This window comes from Podarcis tiliguerta (genome assembly GCF_965153285.1).
Source record: "Podarcis tiliguerta genome assembly, chromosome: 1".
NCBI classification, from domain to species: domain Eukaryota; kingdom Metazoa; phylum Chordata; class Lepidosauria; order Squamata; family Lacertidae; genus Podarcis; species Podarcis tiliguerta.
The window spans coordinates 87,315,505-87,333,335 of record NC_139534.1 but is presented as its reverse complement, the minus strand read 5'-3'; the positions used below and the strand labels follow the sequence as shown (position 1 = coordinate 87,333,335).

Here is a 17,831-nt window from a genome sequence, read left to right as displayed (position 1 = left end):
CGATCCCATCCAATATAAGTGAGGAGGTTGCTTTAAAACAATATCTTCCAGCAGGGCATCTTTCCATGGCTATTGCAAGATGATACTATGCCAGAGCCTGTTAGGCCATGGAAGCTTAGCAAGTTCTTTATATGTTTCAAAAAAGTTGGGCAGTGATGTGCAATTGTATTTGAAAACGCTTTCATTTTCAAGTTGTTAGATTTCAGTTGCTCTTGTGGCCAGGAAGTGCAACAGTAGAATCCTCCACAACATATTGAAAGATTGGAACAGTCTCTCTTGGCTGATCAATCCTCATTGGGTTTGGTGATGTCACCAGCTGTCTACACCTCTTCTTATGAGAACATCAGACAGAAAGTGGGCTAGATTAGCAACATTTTCATCCATGGCAATACATTATCTCCATATCTGCAGTAGCTGCACATCAAGCACCCCACCAAGTTGTATTGGCCCCTTCAAATACATTTGAGGGGATTGTGTGGCAGCCTTTGTAGAATACACTTCAATGTAATAATCAGAAATGTCACCAACTTGTGTGAACATAAATTTGTGAGTTATAGTAACAAGGTGGTGAATAATTCCAGGTGCAATGTCCTGGTTGTGATCCCTTTCAAGATTTCCATAATTCTCATATAAATTGTTCAGATTACAAAGTTTGAATTGTCACAACTGAGCATTTAAGTTCTCTAAAACTATTCCAGAATGTGGCAGCTAGACTGGTGACTGGGAATGGCCACTGGGACCATATAACACTGGTCCTAAAGGATCTACACTGGCTCCCAGTACGTTTCTGAGAACAATTCAAAGTGTTGATGCTAACCTTTAAAGCCCTAAACTCCCTCGGCCCTGTATACCTGAAGGAGCGTCTCTAGCCCCATCATTCAGCCCAGACACGGAGGTCCAACTTCAAGGAACTTCTTGCAGGTCCCTCACTGTGATAAGTGAAGCTACAGGGAACCAGGCAGAGGACCTTCTCAGCAGTAGGGCCCTTCCTGTGGAACACTCTCCCATCAGATATCAAGGAGATACAACTTTTAGAAGACCCAGTCAGATGGGTGAGGTATAAATAATAAAATGCTGTCCAGCAGTTCAAGCTGCTATGTGGTCAGAAAACCTGGCCAATCTATTACACATTATTGGTATTATCATTTTTAGCAAAATTTAGCAGCTTCTCTGATTTGTTAGATGTTGTGAATGACATAGTGCACCTTTGTTGTTGCCATTTGCAAAACATACAAAGTTCACACTGACTCCTTTAAGCTTCAAACAAGAGGCATCAAAACTCCATCAAAGTTTTATTTTAGGAGAAAGCAGGTAAAAATATGAAAAGGAGAACTCACGGTAAGGTAGGCCTGCAGCTCCTAGCTAGAATAAACCCTCTTCTAAATTACCCAGCTTACATCACCTCCCACAATAACCAGGAAATCACTTTTAAATAAAATGTAATGGTTTGTTCATGTTCCATAGGCCATGTGCCTCAGTTTGGCAAGTCAGTATTGTACATAATTGTTACCTTTATTAGCAAGAAGCAGCTTTGATGACATGGGTCAGGAACACTGAAGTTAGTATCTATATGCTGTTTATTTTATTTCATGTGGTTCTTTTTGTCTTGTAACTGTTTTAAGAGGTATGGCTGTGTCTTCTATTCACTGTAATTTTGTAAGTATCTATCTGACTTAGACATTCAGTGCAATTGTAGGAAAAATGTTGGCTGCTAAATATATAGTAGACTTGAAATAGCTGTGTGGGATGGTTAAAACAGTTCTGTTTTCCAAAGCCATGTTTTGGCCAATTTCCAGTGTGCTTACTGCTCTTGCCCTTATGGCACTTCACCCTTAAAATGTAAGACTACTACAGCTATTATATATTTGGTAGCACAGCTGCTTACCTTCATCTTGGTGTACAGTATGTCTAAATCAGTTCATCACTTTCAGAAATGCGACAGTTAGCCATTCACTGATATGTGACTTTGAAAATGAACGTTTCTTTGTAGGTGGCATCCACCCACATCCTCTTTGTCCCCCTACGTAAAATTGATCTGGCATGGATACCTGCTTTTTAACACACTGAAACCATTAACTCATTTTCTAAAGTACTTTCAAATATTGGCTGGCTTATTAACATGCCAGAGGTCCCAAAAGGATAAATCAGGAGGCTCAAAAAAGTGTATCTACCTGAATCTGAAAATGATGAAGGGGCCAAGTATTAATGTATTGCTCAATGCAACCATTACACCACCTTAAATATTTCTAGAGAAATAATTCATGGTATTTTTGTTAATATTCTTACCTAGAGAGCATGCCCAGAGGTGTAACATTAAGTGATCCCATCAGCATTGCCAAGGCCATCCCTGGGGCCTCTCGTTCTATTACTTCTTTAGTAGCCTGTAATCAAAGATTAAACAGCAGACTGAGTGAAAACAACAAAAAGAAAGTAAAATTAATTTAAAACTAAATAAAAACTGAAATCTCCGTCCTTTTCCTGAAGACTATGTAGCATGAATTTCAGTAGTGAATGTTACAGACTCAGGGCATATAACCAGTAGACACTCATCCACTAAGATTAGCTTCTGTGGAAGCTTGCATTACATTCCACTACAATTTCTAGGACTTTCTGCTGATCATACACTAGTCAGGTTTGCACATCAAATTAAACCATAGTTTAAAAACAAGCTATTGTTTAATGCAGTGAACTAATGCATGCTGTTGAAAAGTTCTCATTCTGTTCCTCTCCTGCTGTTCTGTCACCAGGAAACAAGCCAAACTCCAAACCTTGACTCAAAGTTTCTCAAGTCAGTGCCATAGCCATAATAAGAGAACAAGGGAGGTGTTAATGGCGAGTTCCGGCACCTCTTTTTCTAGAAAAATAGCACTGCATGAGTGGCAGCAGCAGCAGGACGTGGGGGAGGAGAGGCACAATAACTTCTCAGCAGTATGCACCAGTATGCTTACATGAAACCATAGCTTGTTTTAAACTAATGTGACATATGAATGAGGCCAACGTATCTGTTTATGCAAAAGTAAGTCTATATAACTATAAGGATGCTCAATTAACATGACATTTAGTTTGCGAATGGTTAACAACCATTGGCCACAAAATACTTAAGCCATGGAAATAATAGATTTGATTTGCTTATAACCTTACCTGGCCCAATAGATTTCTCACAGAAATCTAAGTAACCTTAACAGTGCATATGGTTAATGAAAGGTAATGACTTATATAACCTTTCAAAATGGTTACTATCTTTTGCCAAGAATGCATGTCTTCCATCCATGACTTGCAATCAATGGTTTTCAAACCTGCTATATTTCCACTTTAGAAGCTAAGATATCATCAGCGTGCTACAGTAACGTTTGCCACCTACTTTGCATAAGAAATTCCTCAATTAAGGAACTACAACTTCCAACAGAGATGTCAGAAACAGTAAGAAAATATATGGGGTAGTTTTTAGAATTGAAATAATAGTATATTTTCAATTGCAGTAAACTTCTAAAATAAAAGAAAAGCTAGGCTTAAAATGAATCCTAAACTTAATAAAATGTATTCAAAGAAGGTTAAAATTATCCTTGACCAGTCAAACCCCAAACTCTTATCAAATACAGGAATACGGTAGATAGAAAATTATGGACTGAAGGGACAAAGGAAGAAAAGGAGAAAAACACTTAAATACAACTAGATCAGATGCTTATGTGTTCTGGTTTTCTACACAAATCTTCAGCTCAAACCAGCAACTGGGCAGGAAGGAGCAAATGGCATGATGGATAAAGCTACTTGGTTTCAGGAGTGAAGACGTCTAACTCCATCCCTTGTGGTGAATCTGTTTTCTTCAAGCCTAAGCTTGAAAGCTAAACTTCTGGTGGCCTGTTAGCTTCTCCTCTCCCTGGTAAAGGCAAATATAATTAGCTATCTCTTGGACTAAGGGGGAAGTCCACTACTTATGTGCTGGAGTCATCTGTGTGGGAGGGACATTTTTTTGGCTGCAGCCCAAACAGAAAGTAGGCAGCATGAGTCATCCTGAGGTTCACTCTGACACCTCTCCCCTTGCTCCAGGTTTCTGGACAGTATTACCTCTGCCCTATGTTGCATACTTAAGCAGCCAGATCCTAGCTCTCTCCTGCATGAAATATATGAGGTCATTTCCAAACTGTGAGTGTTCCTATGTTTCAGTTCATTACTCTTTGATATTGAAAATGGTGTCTTTCCCCTAAGACCATAAACTTAAGCTGTTTCACATGTTTGGGAGGTAGGGAAATTGCAAGTTGTTGAATTACTTAACATTTTTAGGGGGGAAATTCTAACGAGATTCTAAGACCCAGTTCACATGTAATGCTCTCAAAGGTAGGCCTACCCTGTAGAAATTAGAACTTTATAGACCATATAATATGCTATATTTGGGCTGTGGCTCAGTGGGAGAGCATTTGCTTTACACGCAGAAGGTTCCAGGCTCAAATTATGGCATCTTCAGATAGGGCTTGGAATTTTCCTAGCCTGAAGCCATGGATAGACAATGCTAGTCAGCAATACTGAGTTAGACAGACCAATGGCCTGACTTGGCTTTCTGACTTCCTAATACCACTGGCAATGACATGCCAATGACATCAATCATTAGGTGAGCGTTTGCGTAATGAGTTGACAATTTCTACTGATTCCTATGGGGGGGAAATCTAATGTGCTCCTGACCACAGAATTGTGACCCCCCCAAAAAAAAACCCTCCCCAAGAAACTTCAGAAAAAAGCTCTCTGATTTGTCCAGTTGCTCCCCTTCCCGCAGCTAACTATGGAAGTAAAAAAATCTGAATCTGTGCTTTGTATAGTGAGGTTTGGGTACTAATTCCTAGTGTTCAGATAAGTGAATTTTCCCATAGCCAACTTTCATAAAGTAGGACCAGCGTGTACAGGGCCCTCCACTTATGCACATTCCACTCACACGTGACTGCATTTATGCAGGTCGTCGCTAAATAAATAACTAGGCCTTCCCTTGGCCAGGGCTGCTGCCTGGAAGTTGCTTGGGGGCGCTGTCTGAACGAGGGAAGGTGCCCTTCAATCAACTAGCAACACAGAGCAGGAGGCACCTTCTCCCGGCACCTGCTGCTCCGCTGCACATCTGCACCCCAATCCTGGCACCATTTCTACTGGGCGTCGTCCTCAGCCAGCCGCTGCCATGTGCACTGGCTCCCCTCAGGCAAGCAGGCAGGCCCAGGCACTCACAGGTTGAGTGATTTTCAGCGCAGGTGTCTCTCTCTCCTCCCCCTTCCCTGCACACCCTCTCTATTAAAGTGGAGTCCTCCCCACTTTTCACAATTTCAATTATAAATGTGGGTCCCCGGAACGTAACTCCTGGGTAAGTGGGGGACGGGACATGCCTGCAGTGTAAACTTTGGTTTTAGGAGGTTGTTTTTCAGTTATACAGTTTTTAAACACAATATTAATGAACACTGAAAGTAATGTTCTATTTACAATTTGTATAGCAACAAATTACAGGGTTAGTTTGTGGTAGGGGGAGTCTTGGGCACCCAAAGGATGAAAAGGTTTATGGATTTTGTGGCTCATGAAAGTTTACGTCACAATAACTTCAAAGGTGCCACAGGACCCTCCCTTGTGGAAGTATGTCCTGGGTAGCAGACAGAAAAAAAGAATAGTAAAAATGACTATAATAAATAAAATTAGAACTATTTTCTTTAATCGTACTTAACATTTGTATAGTGTTTTCACTAAATGCTTCACTCACATTATATAATTGCAATCCTTTCAAACAACCCTGCAAAATATGTCAGTATTATTACTTCTAATGTTGTGGATAGGGACTAAAGCTGGGAGGGAGTAGTTGTCTAAGTTAGGTTCACTTAGTGATTTCATGGTGGAGGTGAGGTTTAAACAAAGATTTTCATAGTTCATCTCTTAACCACTATAACCATCATACTACATCAGTTTTATACCAATTTTATCAGTAAAATGGAGGTTGCAAAACAAATTATAAAGTCCAAATGCTTTCACAGCTTTCCCTCCTTGAAATAAGCGATAGATGGAGGGGAAACAATTTGGTTGGTACAGACTGTTGCACAATGTAGACTTTACCCCACTGGAGCAAGCCATCATTTTTAATGGAACTACTCTGTATAACAAAACTACCTCCTTGTATCCAGCTATGTAAGCATAAGTTATAATTTCTGAGGAACACAGAAATCACATTCTGAACATGATCAGATTTCATATTTGAGCAAGTTGAATAATTTATCAACATCAATCAACTAATATTAACCAACTATCAAATAGAAAAGCAGTATCTCCATCACTATAAAAGCAACTTATATTATCTGAATAGAATGGTGGCAGAAGAAAGGATTAGTTTGAAGATTCAAATAAAGATTCAATGAGGTTAATCCAAGGAACAATTATTGCTAATTGAAATTCACAAGACTAGTCCTGTGCAAGATTCAACCATCACAACAGAAATAATGTAAAAGTGGAGTTGCTTTAGCCATTCAGATATAATCTGCTATTGCTTTGAGGAAAAAATGTCCTTCAAGTACAATGTGCTAATGATTTTGGACTTTTATTGTTAAATACAAATATTAAAACCTCACTTTTCTTTTTAAAAATTATATACTCTATCAATACAACTCATTCATGAGATTTTCAAAAAGTGCATCAGATTACAGAAGTTCTAATAAGATAATGAAATTATCCTCTAGAAATAGCAAAGGCTACCACTCTCTGGCAGACTAGGAAGTGAAATAAACACTAACACTAGGGCCTAATACTAAGGACATTCTTATAGTTATGTATGCTATGAAAGTACATTTCTAATCTTATCAGGATGCAAATCCTTTTTGAGTGTTCAATCTTAAAACAACAGAATATGATTTTCATTGTATATTCCAAAATGCGTACGTGCTGCAATAAAGATTTATTTGCAAAATGCATGCAAGCATTCCTTACTGTCTAAGAGGCTCTCTAGGCAGTTTAATCACAAGGTAAAACTGTTTCTGGAAGGTACTGGTTTAGCCTGCAAATGGACAATGGAATGATCACAAATGATGGAAGGCTCCCTCACAAAAATTATTCTTACACCAAAAAAAGTAGCCTGTCAGGGAGTGAGGTTTCCTTGACATTTAATTTTATATGAAGCTATGTTAGCAAGCCTTAATGTGTCCCTGATAATATGTTTAACACTAAAACATGGATGTACAGTGGACCCTCGGCTTACGTTTCCTTCTGCATGTGCAGAAGTGGTCCTCCAGTTACAAAATCTTCAGGATACGGCCAGGCCTCCGGAACAGATCCCGTTCGTAACCGGGGGTACCACTGTATGTGTATTACCATGAATTTATGGTATTTTGTGATCTTGGATTAAGACCTGTGGCATACTATGAAAAGAAGGGGCCCCTGTATTACCAGGGGAGGTTAACATGAACCACAAGGGCCCAATGTTAATTCAAAATGATTTTGTTTATTATTACAAGTATGAAAATGACATCAAGGAGTAAATTGCATAATTTGAATCATCAAAATGCAATTATCTACAGAGAATTATAAAATTATAGAGTTGGAAGAGACCACAAGGGTCATCTAGTCAATGCAGCAATGCAGGAATCTTTTGCCCAATGTGGGGCTTGAACCCATAACCCTGAGATTAAGACTCGTGCTCTATGAACTGAGCTATCCTTGGCAGTTTGTGGAAAACACTGAGTGGAATGATCTAGCAGGATGAAATGAAAAGCTAGATGCAATAAGAAAAGTTTGAATGCACATGACACAGGTTTGAGCAATCCAAGGACAGAAAAGACAGCAGGATTTGGAAAGTGAAGAATACAGAGAAAAATGTGTCAATAGTTATGGTTCCAGGTAGTGTAAGTTTCACAGATAAGAAGGAGACTCTGGATCTAAGCCATAATCTACCATTTGTTTTGCAGATGGTGCTTTCCCCTTAATATCTTGATGTAAAACTCAACGGTGGCGGCCGGGGGGCAACCTCCTAAGATGATTCTGAAATAAAGGATTTCTTCAAAAATTACACACTACAGTGGTACCTCGGGTTATACACGCTTCAGGTTACATACGCTTCAGGTTACAGACTCCGCTAACCCAGAAATAGTACCTTGGGTTAAGAACTTTGCTTCAGGATGAGGACAGAAATCATGCTCCAGTGGCGCGGCAGCAGCAGGAGGCCCCATTAGCTAAAGTGGTGCTTCAGGTTAAGAACAGTTTCTGGTTAAGAATGGATCTCTGGAACGAATTAAGTACTTAACCCAAGGTACCACTGTAATTGTAGTTTCTGACTAAGCCAAAGAAAGCAACAAATGTGGAGAAGAGGCAAAGGAACAGAGGAGAAAGGGAATCAGCTACAGTTGAAGGAATCTGTTTTTGTGGACATCCCACAAACCGAGGCAGGATGATATTGGGAGTTCTGTGAGAGAAACAGAGGTGGTAGATGCTATCATTAATAGATGCAACTAATTCCTGACTAGTTTACTGGTTGAGGCAATGCTGTTATTGGCAGGGCTAAAGAATGGCCAAATGCTAGGGATGTATGTTTTAGAAGAAGCTGTTGCTGCTTCTTCTCATTCCCCTCAGAGCAAGACGATCCTTCAGATGCCACTATGGTGGCAGTTGGGGGAAGGAGGGTCACTCTGGGAGCTGGATGGTGGCAACTCTCAAGCTTCTTCTTTTTCAACTCCCCTCAGGGAGCATTTTTAAAACTATCCAAGTTGGTGGCTATCTCTACATCTTGTGGGAGAGAGTTCTGTAGTTTAACTATGCATTGTTTAAAGAAGTACAGTGGTACCTTGGTTTACAAACTTAATCCATTCCGGAAGTCTGTTCTTAAACCAAAACCTTTCTTAAACTGAGGCACGCTTTCCCTAATGAGGCTCCCATCGCCGGTGCCCTTCCACCATTCGGATTCTGTTCTTAGACGGAGGTAAAGTTCTCAAACCGGGACACTACTTCCGGTTTTGAGGAGTTTGTAAACCGAATCGTTCGCAAATAGGACTGTTCTTAAACCAAGGTACCACTGTACAAATCTCGGTTGTCGAACATAATCCGTTCCGGAAGACTGTTTGACTTCCGAAATCTTCGACAACCGAAAACTGAAAGCAGAAGCCTCAATACAATAGGGAAACTCAAAACAAAAGCTGCGTAGCACATTTGGCTTCCGAAAATTGTTCAAAAACTGGAGCAGTTACTTCCAGGTTTTTGGCGTTCAGGAGCCGAAACATTCTAAAATGGAGGCGTTTGGGAACCAAGGTTTGACTGTACTTCATTTTGTCCATCCTGCACTTTCCAACATTCAGCCTCCTTGGATGGTGACTAGCTCTATATGACAATGCATAAATTTAGACCTCTGTCATCTCCCTCCCCCTTAAAAAAAATGTAACTTTGCCTCATTTCACTCCAACTCCTTGATCATTTTAGTTGTCCTTTTCTGAACCTTTTCCAACTTTTCTGTTTTCTGGTACAACCGTAAAATGTGGGAACATGAGTAGGAGACATGTTTAATATTCTATCTAAGAAATTTTATTACAAACATTAAGGAAGAATTGCCATTTTTAAAGGAATCCTGTAGCAGGTTTAGTTAAAGACTTAGGGTGGGATTTACAATGAATGAATCCTATCAGAAGAAGCCCTGTGCAAGGGCTTCTACTTTTAAAAAAAACCAGGGCTTTCCTCCCTCTCCTCCCCACACACTCCCCAGTGCCCCCAAAATTGGCTAGGGTAGGATCAATATAACCCCCAGAACAGCACAAAGTGGGAGAAGAGGGGTATCACTCCATCCAGAAAGCTGCAATGCTTGTTCTAATGGGGCGTTCATCATGGCACAATATTGAATTCCACTCTAAACTTGCATGTATGCATGTATTTAGAATATCCCACTATATAGTCTCAAAAGGCAACTTAAAAAAAAATGTACAATTCATCTATATTTGAAAAAAGAAGATCTGCATATATAAGAAATAATATGGTACCAGGTTTATTCAGGCAATGTTTTTTGCCATCAATTGTGGTCTCCTGTGGTGTTGTCAGGCTGCAGCCCAGATGTTCTATGAGGATTTTTTGTTATATGATTTTTCACAGGCTACAAATAGCTCTCAGATGCAGTTTCCCCTAGCTAGATCACTGAAACTCTCTGCCCATGGGTTTTGGAAAAATTACTCTGGATTTTATCTATTTAATGATAATTGTTGATGAAAGCAATTTTTTTGGCATGTAAGCTCCTTCCTTAGGGTCCCCAGAATGATGATCAAGTGATTTGATCCAATCATGCTATCACAAGGAGGCACTACACAAAATGGAAAGAATTCACACTCTGCTTCAGAGCCTACTGAGAAAATCGAAAATTTAACAAGATACAAAAAGTATTTACATGAATTGTCAGAGTCTGACAAGTATGAAAGACTTCTGAGTAAGCTTTGCAGCCGAAGACAATTTTGTTTCAACAAGCTTTTCCAACTGAATGAAAAGATCTCTGCTTTATGTGTTCATTTTGTATTGTTTTAAACCCAGCTTTAGTTAAATTTTGTGCTGAATGTTTTTTAAAAAAACTATTTTAGATTGCTTTTTTAATTGTATGTAGTGACATTGCCTTGAGTTGCATGTAAAAGGCAATTTGTAAATTAAACAACAACATATCCATACATCTATTATATAATATGTACTAATGGGGTTCTGAATCTCCTAATTATCAGTTACATGAACTGCAGCTATCTGGCCTCAGAATGCTCCAGTAGGTAACCAAACCTGGTCTAAACAAGGATTTAACAATACACTGTACACATAATTTGTAATGCACATACAAGGATATTATTCCTCACTCTTCAAGTAATGAAATGCTTTTCTGAGCTTTTCACAAACACTTCTACCTTAATTTATGTAGTAAGATCCCTCTTCTTTGTCCTTGAGCAGAATGACACTTTGAAGAGGGTGCTAGTACAAGATGCAAAAGAGCTCCATCAACAATGATCCTGCAGCCCAGGGAGCCCTTCAATAGAATTCAAGTCAGGAAAAAAATGACCTTGACAAATAGCCTTAGCTAGCAGGCATTGCAATTATTAAATATGTATAGGCTATGGAAGACTAAAAATGGAAAGGACAGCAAACTCAGATAAGCAATTTTATCCTATGTGTGACATTAAATATAGTGACTGTAGAGGAGGTATCTGTATCTTTGTCCTGTAGTATAATTATTCTTATGCCAGATCTCTAAACGATGTCCTTTGGAAGAAGTTAGGTATTATTGCCCCTTAACAAAACAGAATTATCCACTTTCACCCACAAAAGCTGGTGCTTTATTTCACAAAAAAAGGCTGACACAATAAAAAGTAGCAAAATTCCAACTAAACACATCTCAGTCCTGGTAAATCAGAATGAGAAGTTCCATAGGTACATAAAGACTGCATGGACATCACATTAATCAAATAGTTGGACAACTAATTGATGTTAAAAGGTCTTAATTTGAGGTTGGGTTCTAAAAATAAAAGGGGAAAGAAACTCATCCAGGGCAACCCCTGAGATCAGGAAAACATAGTTTTGGTGTAGCGCATTGGGTTGAGGACATGAAAACAGTTACACAGGGAATGGCTCTGCAAAATGTAGAGGGGTACAGATAGGAACTGGTTAATGTTAGCCTATTGACTGTCTGCACTACAGAGAAAACAGGAACTCACAAAGGCCTTGCATACATAAAGATGGGGTAAAATGAAGGCAGATAAGAGAACTGGGTGAGGAAACTGTTCTTCTACCAGTACCAGACCCTCCTAAGAAAAGCTTGCTCATTCTTTGCATGTGCCAGATAATATGTTCACATCATGTTTTTTTTTTTAATCTCCCAAGTTTATACCTTATACAGATACACATTGTAGATTACTGATAGTATTCCAATCAATGGCCTGTGTCTGTTACTCTAAATTATACTCACCTGGTTTTCTAATTAGTAATTTGTCAAATGCTATAGTTTTATCCATCATTTTGACTTTCACTACAGAACACTGGGGACAGGGATGGGTAGAAGATAAAGCATTTGCCTCTGCTTCTAGCTCCAGTCTTAACAAGTTCATTTATTTATCTGCATATAAATTACCAGAGGGATATGTGAGTCACTATATTAATACTGTGCCAATACACAAAAACTTGAAATATGGTGCCTACGTTCTATTTGATTAACTACTTTACATAATCTGTGCTCCGATTTCTTCATAGACTTAGCAACCAATTGTATCTTACACAGTTAGTTTGTTAAACTACATGAAACAAAAGTAGAGGAAAGTTTGAGATCAGAAGAACTGAATACACTGCAGGGGAACTGAGATACTGAATGAAGAGACTGAGACATAATGAGTATAGAAAGTGAGCAAGCTGTGAAATTGCAACTACTACTTAACAGCCAGTTTAGAAGAGTTACAGGTAATGACTGGTAATGCTAAGGTTTGATGATAATAATGTCATTATGTGACCTCAATCAAATAGTGTATTTTAGGTATTTCTGCTTTAACTGTCATTGCTTACAATGTGGCTCATTGACATATAGCTGAACAAAACTTTACACAGGCTTTTCTCCCCTGTCTGTTGCACAAATGTACTGAGTACAATCCCTGAACTATAGATGCCACTGAGGCAATGTCCTTTGCAACTGTATAGCGCAAATTGATTAACATCACAGTAGTTTCACATTTCGGAAATTCTTAAAAATACCGGGGACCAATTCAGTTTCCCACAAGTGTAGCATGGGTTGAGGTTCCTATAAAATTAATAGAACCCTACCCCTCCATTCCCTGCCCTAGTTGCTTGTATACACTAACACATACAGGTTCATGAGCAGGTGCCACTACCGGCCATCAAGAGAAAGTCTTGGTTTACCTGTCACGTACCTTCATCCAACCCTCAGCCAAATGACTCATGCTCCAATCCACACAGGCTAACACATTTCCCTAGTGGCCATTCACTCTGTCTGCATGCATAGGCTCCATTTTGCCTATGGGAATCATTTGCATTCAAGGTGGTCAGGAGTACAATGAGTTATTTTTTTAAGTATAAAATTACTACAGAATGCACAATTATCTTTTGCACAAATGCAAACATTATCTGGAAATAACATAATGGCATCTAATGTAAATGAGATGTCAAAGAACCATATATCACCAAAAATAATCATGTAGAAAAAGGCGGAATCATAATATAGCAATACAATGTGGACAATGGGAAGGAACAAGTTTATTGGTGAATTGTGGAAAGAGTTTTGAACTACAGAAAACTAAAAACTGTGGGAGGGGAAGTACAATAGCGCAAAAGACAAGTCACTAAAGGCACAAAAAATATTTTAATAGTAACTGCTCTTATTATTTTCTGTTTCAAAAATAGAACACTCTAGGAAAAGAGACTAAAGCCATTTCAAACCTTAGACAAAACCCACAAGTATCTTTGAGAAAAAGGTGAAACAGATAAGTGAAAGGGGGATAGTTCTAAATATGTGTTTGATTTATAGTTAGGTAGGTGCTACTGATCTTAAGTTCTAAAAGAATACATATATTTATTCCTGAAACCTAAAGGTGGATATACAATGATGAATAATGCTGGATTTGCCAGAAAAATATAAAAGGTAATTCCTAGAAAGTCTATAGATATTAACACTCATTTCAAATTTGAAGTATGCTTTCTGTTTTGGCTCTTTTCCTTAAACACAATGGGAGTGATTGTGAACCACCCTAGGCATTTTTAATTGAAAGGTGGTGCAGAAATGTTTTAACTACAGAACATAAAATACACAAACATGGATCTGGTAGAGAAAAGATGCTTATACAACTCTCCTATGGGGAAAAAATCTATTATGTTCACATGTGTACCACTTCCAACAGGGAAATGTACAAGCGCTCTTTAACATTAGAGAGGCAAATAAAAGGAATGCAAGTCATTCATACTTTGTTTCTGTGATTGTCAGAATGTAGAAAGATTTTGCAAAAGAAATGAGTCTCCCCAACAACTGTTGCATTTGATTCCTGTATTGCACAACATTAAAACTCATCCGCAAAAAAGCCCTCACACTAGTGGACAAAGAACATTGGCTACAGCCCATTGTGTTGAATATTCTGTGCTGCGTAACATAAATTGATAAGGCCTGAAATCCAGATAAATTTATAATTCTTTCCTATAAAAAACTGAGTATTATTTAAGTTCTGTTTCTGCAGTCAGGCAAGCAAGAAGAACAGTTTTTCATGCCCTTAAGTGGCCACCATAAAAGACTAGGGCTGTGTCTGTTTTGGTAGGTCAAACATTTTGCATGGTCTAGTAAGTTTATTAAAGCCAATTAGAGTTTAAACATGAATCCATAAACCTCTAGAATAGTTTATAGTTCAGATAGTTTAAAAACTCACGTAGTTTATTCAGAGTGGGTTCTCCACTACTTCAGGTGTATTTCAATTCTTTACCACCTCCTGGCGGCTGCACACACACACACCACAGGGTGTGTTGACGTCATGCCCACAAGCCGGGGGACACCCGCAAGACACGTCAGCATGCCCTGCGGATTGTGCGAGTGACAGCAAACCGCAGGGTGTGCACACACACTGTGGGGCATGCCTTCATCATGTGTGCATGCCGTGGCGCGTGTGTGCATGGTGCAGTGATGCTGCACAGCCCTGGGCCGCCTCAATTGTGAGGGCAAGGCGGCGACCGTGTTGTGCGATGATCACACATTCAGGTTTTTTGCTCTATTATCTGCATGCATGTTATCTAAATTCCTTCTGTATATAGATCGTAGTTGTGATAAATTCTGAAATGTGTAAAGTGACCCTGAGAACTTTATTATCAGTATACCTCTTAGCTGTGATTTGCTACTACTCAAATGCTAGGCTGCTTTTGTGGACAAAAGGAATGCTTTAGGTATTCTCCAGTTTCTCAGCTGGGGATTCTCCGACTGGCATTATAATCCTTCTCTCCATCTCTGTTTACTATAGTATGCAAGGGAGGCTTAGTTGAGAGTTTGCAGATACTCTCTCATCTGAAGAGGCCTTCTTCTGACTACCTTTGGACAGTTTGGTGACTGAGCAGGTGGGAGGGCGGATATATACGGTCTATATATATTGTGTGGTGATGAGTAATTACCTATTATTAATATGAGATGTCAATATAGTTTTTTTAAAAAAAAAAACCCACAAGATTGTTCATACTGAACTTTTAAGTTCAGCTTTAAACAGTATTATTTCCACTTCACTACCCACACTTCAATGGTATAAAGTAAGCTGCACTGATGATTCAAAGGCTTAAAAAAATCTCTGAAAGGTTTGCAGAATGATCACCTATATTCCATGAAAATACTACAAATGATATCAACAAAAACTACCACCACCAGGACGCAAAACAACTCTAGTAACCACAACTATCATGTTTGAGTGGAGGCAATATGGATACAAAATTGTCTAGAACAACAACTTCAAGCATGCTTTGTCTAAAACTTTGAAAACAACACATGTTGGATAAAATATGTACATGCTTTTGATACCATGAACTTTGCAGGCAGCACATTGCTAGAGAGAAGTCATGACTTGGCAAAATGAGATGTACCTGGTTAGGGGGGAAAGAACTATCTTTATGAGGCCAGAAACTGAACTGACTACATTTGATGTTCTACCTTTATCTAACTTACAAAAAATATTGTAAGACCTCAATGGTCCTATTGCTACAATCTGTATGGCTAAGTAATTTCTTAAATCCTATTCCGTAGAGTAGGGCTCAGATGAAGATAATGCCCTGAATCACACATCATTTCATTTTTTGAATAAATAAATAAATACTTGGTTAAAAGAAAATCACAGAAGTCCACATATCAGCAAAATTAAATCTTTGAAGCCTCATGAAGATCAGAGATCAGATTTTTGTACTGTCAATAGATATGCCAGCAAGGATACAAACATTTTCCACATACAAAATGGAAACTGTTTCAAAGGTATAAATTAATTTTCTAAGTTTAATGAGAAATAAAACTACAACTCTGGTGCCATGTGATTCTAAAGAGCTCAGGATATTTTGTGATTACATGACAAAAAGACAAAGTGCTTATTGTAAGGAAAATATAACAGAACAATAAGGGCTAAAGATATAGCTGAGAGTTTTAATTGGGAAGTTTATTTTTTAGGATTTCAAAGGTGTGTGTTTAAAAATCTGAACCTAAAACAGCTGAAATGTCCAGACTAGATCAAGATAGCATACACATGTTGGGTGTTCTTAAAAGGGGGAAAGAAAAGGTCTATATAAGAAATTATATAAGAAATTCTGGTTGGACTCTGGGAAACCAAAATGTTGCAAATAATTCAGTACACTTATTTTAATTAGAAACTAATAAGAAAACCACCAGCCTTAAAAAAATATTAAAAACTTTGGTTAATATAATAAGAAAAAGTTCCTTGGAAGAGATGCTAAAACAAACGAAAATTATTTTGAATGAAAGATTGTAGTTTGGCTTCAGACACAAGAGGCAATGGACTAAAATAAATTAAAATGCTATAAACTGATAAGCACACAAGACAAAGTAGTTTTCAAAAAAGAAGAAACTGAAGAATAGAATTTCAGTTTGAATGCGAGGAATGTCAGTCAAGAAAAACTAATAACATTGGGAGTAAAGTTGCAAATAAAAATAATGCAAGTTTACATTAATTGTGAAAAATCACAGGCTTCATAAAATGAAACAAATATTGCTATTATGTTGCTAGAATGTGTGTGCATCATTCACTATTTCTCTTGAAAAGTCCATCCTACTTTATTAGTAACTTTCCTTTTGAAATCCCCCCTGATATTTCAGCAGTTACAATTTTCAGTTGAAAGAGTATCAAATAATCCATTTGCAATTAGGTTTGCCGGCTTTAAAAACAAAAACAAAAGCAGTGAATTGGATAGTATATGTTAGAAAAGTTTAAACCTAACACTTTCAGTTATACTTTTAAACTTTTACATGATGTAGGAAAGCAAAAATTTATGTCGGTTAGAATTGGATAATGGGGATTTATCTACGAGCCACTCAGTCCCATACAACACAATTTGTTGTCATTTCAAAATGCATGAAGGAGGGAGCAAAGACATTAAAAACGTGCAGAGAGCAGTGACTGGAAATTAGAGGAAGTCATGCAAAACTTACTATTTCCACTAGAATTCCTTATAATTTAAGCAACTATACAATATTCCAAGAAAACCAGCCTTCCCAGTGCTGCAAGCTCCACAAATTCTAACAAAATTCAGACTTTAGTTCATTCAATGTGAAGCCATTAATACAAGTCTCAACTACATTCTCTGTTAGTTGGCCGGCTGCAGAAATGTTTTTTTAAAGTTAGGTGATAATGGGAAAGAGAGTATCAGCAACAGACATGAGTTATGTCGGTTGTGTGGAACACAGGTAGAAGTTAAGAACACAAGTTCTTAGATTTTGAAACTTATAACAGAAGTGATAGTGCTGTGAATGAACATTTTAAGCTGGGATACATTTGGTACTGCACTAGGAATATTTTCAAAAGAAAAAAGTTACAGTCTTTTAAAAAGCTGATATCTTTTGCCAGACTCCTCAGAACTTTTTTATAGATAGAATGTGATGGTCAAAGGTTTGCTCAGCAACACCTCCCCCTCTTCAATTCTGCCATAAAATCAATACATTAAATGGAATCTTTTCTACTTTTTCTTTAGGATAGACTACAATAAGCTGGAGGAATCACACCAGCTAAGTCAACAGTGAGATGTTTTCAGCTTTGCCCTTCATACAACAGAATGACCTGCCACGTATCTAGTAATGGTGAGAAAGCCATTTGTTTTGTATGTTATATAGCTGGCTTTTTTGCTCTCTTGTAATAGATAAACTAGAT

The 17,831-nt window shown here is 38.1% G+C and overlaps 1 protein-coding gene across 35 annotated transcripts in view; it reads right to left on the bottom strand.

Annotated features, from left to right (window-relative positions):
* GPHN (gephyrin) overlaps positions 1-17,831 on the bottom strand; it is a 231,080-nt gene that overhangs the window by 108,966 nt on the left and 104,283 nt on the right. For 31 of the 35 annotated variants that reach the window (XM_083456691.1, XM_083456678.1, XM_083456686.1 and 28 more), the window contains one exon: positions 2,287-2,381. The exons of the other annotated variants lie outside the window; for them this stretch is intronic. In XM_083456691.1, the coding sequence (XP_083312817.1) occupies positions 2,287-2,381 (95 nt within the window). The remainder of the gene's footprint in view (positions 1-2,286; positions 2,382-17,831) is intronic. 35 annotated transcript variants of the gene reach the window in all.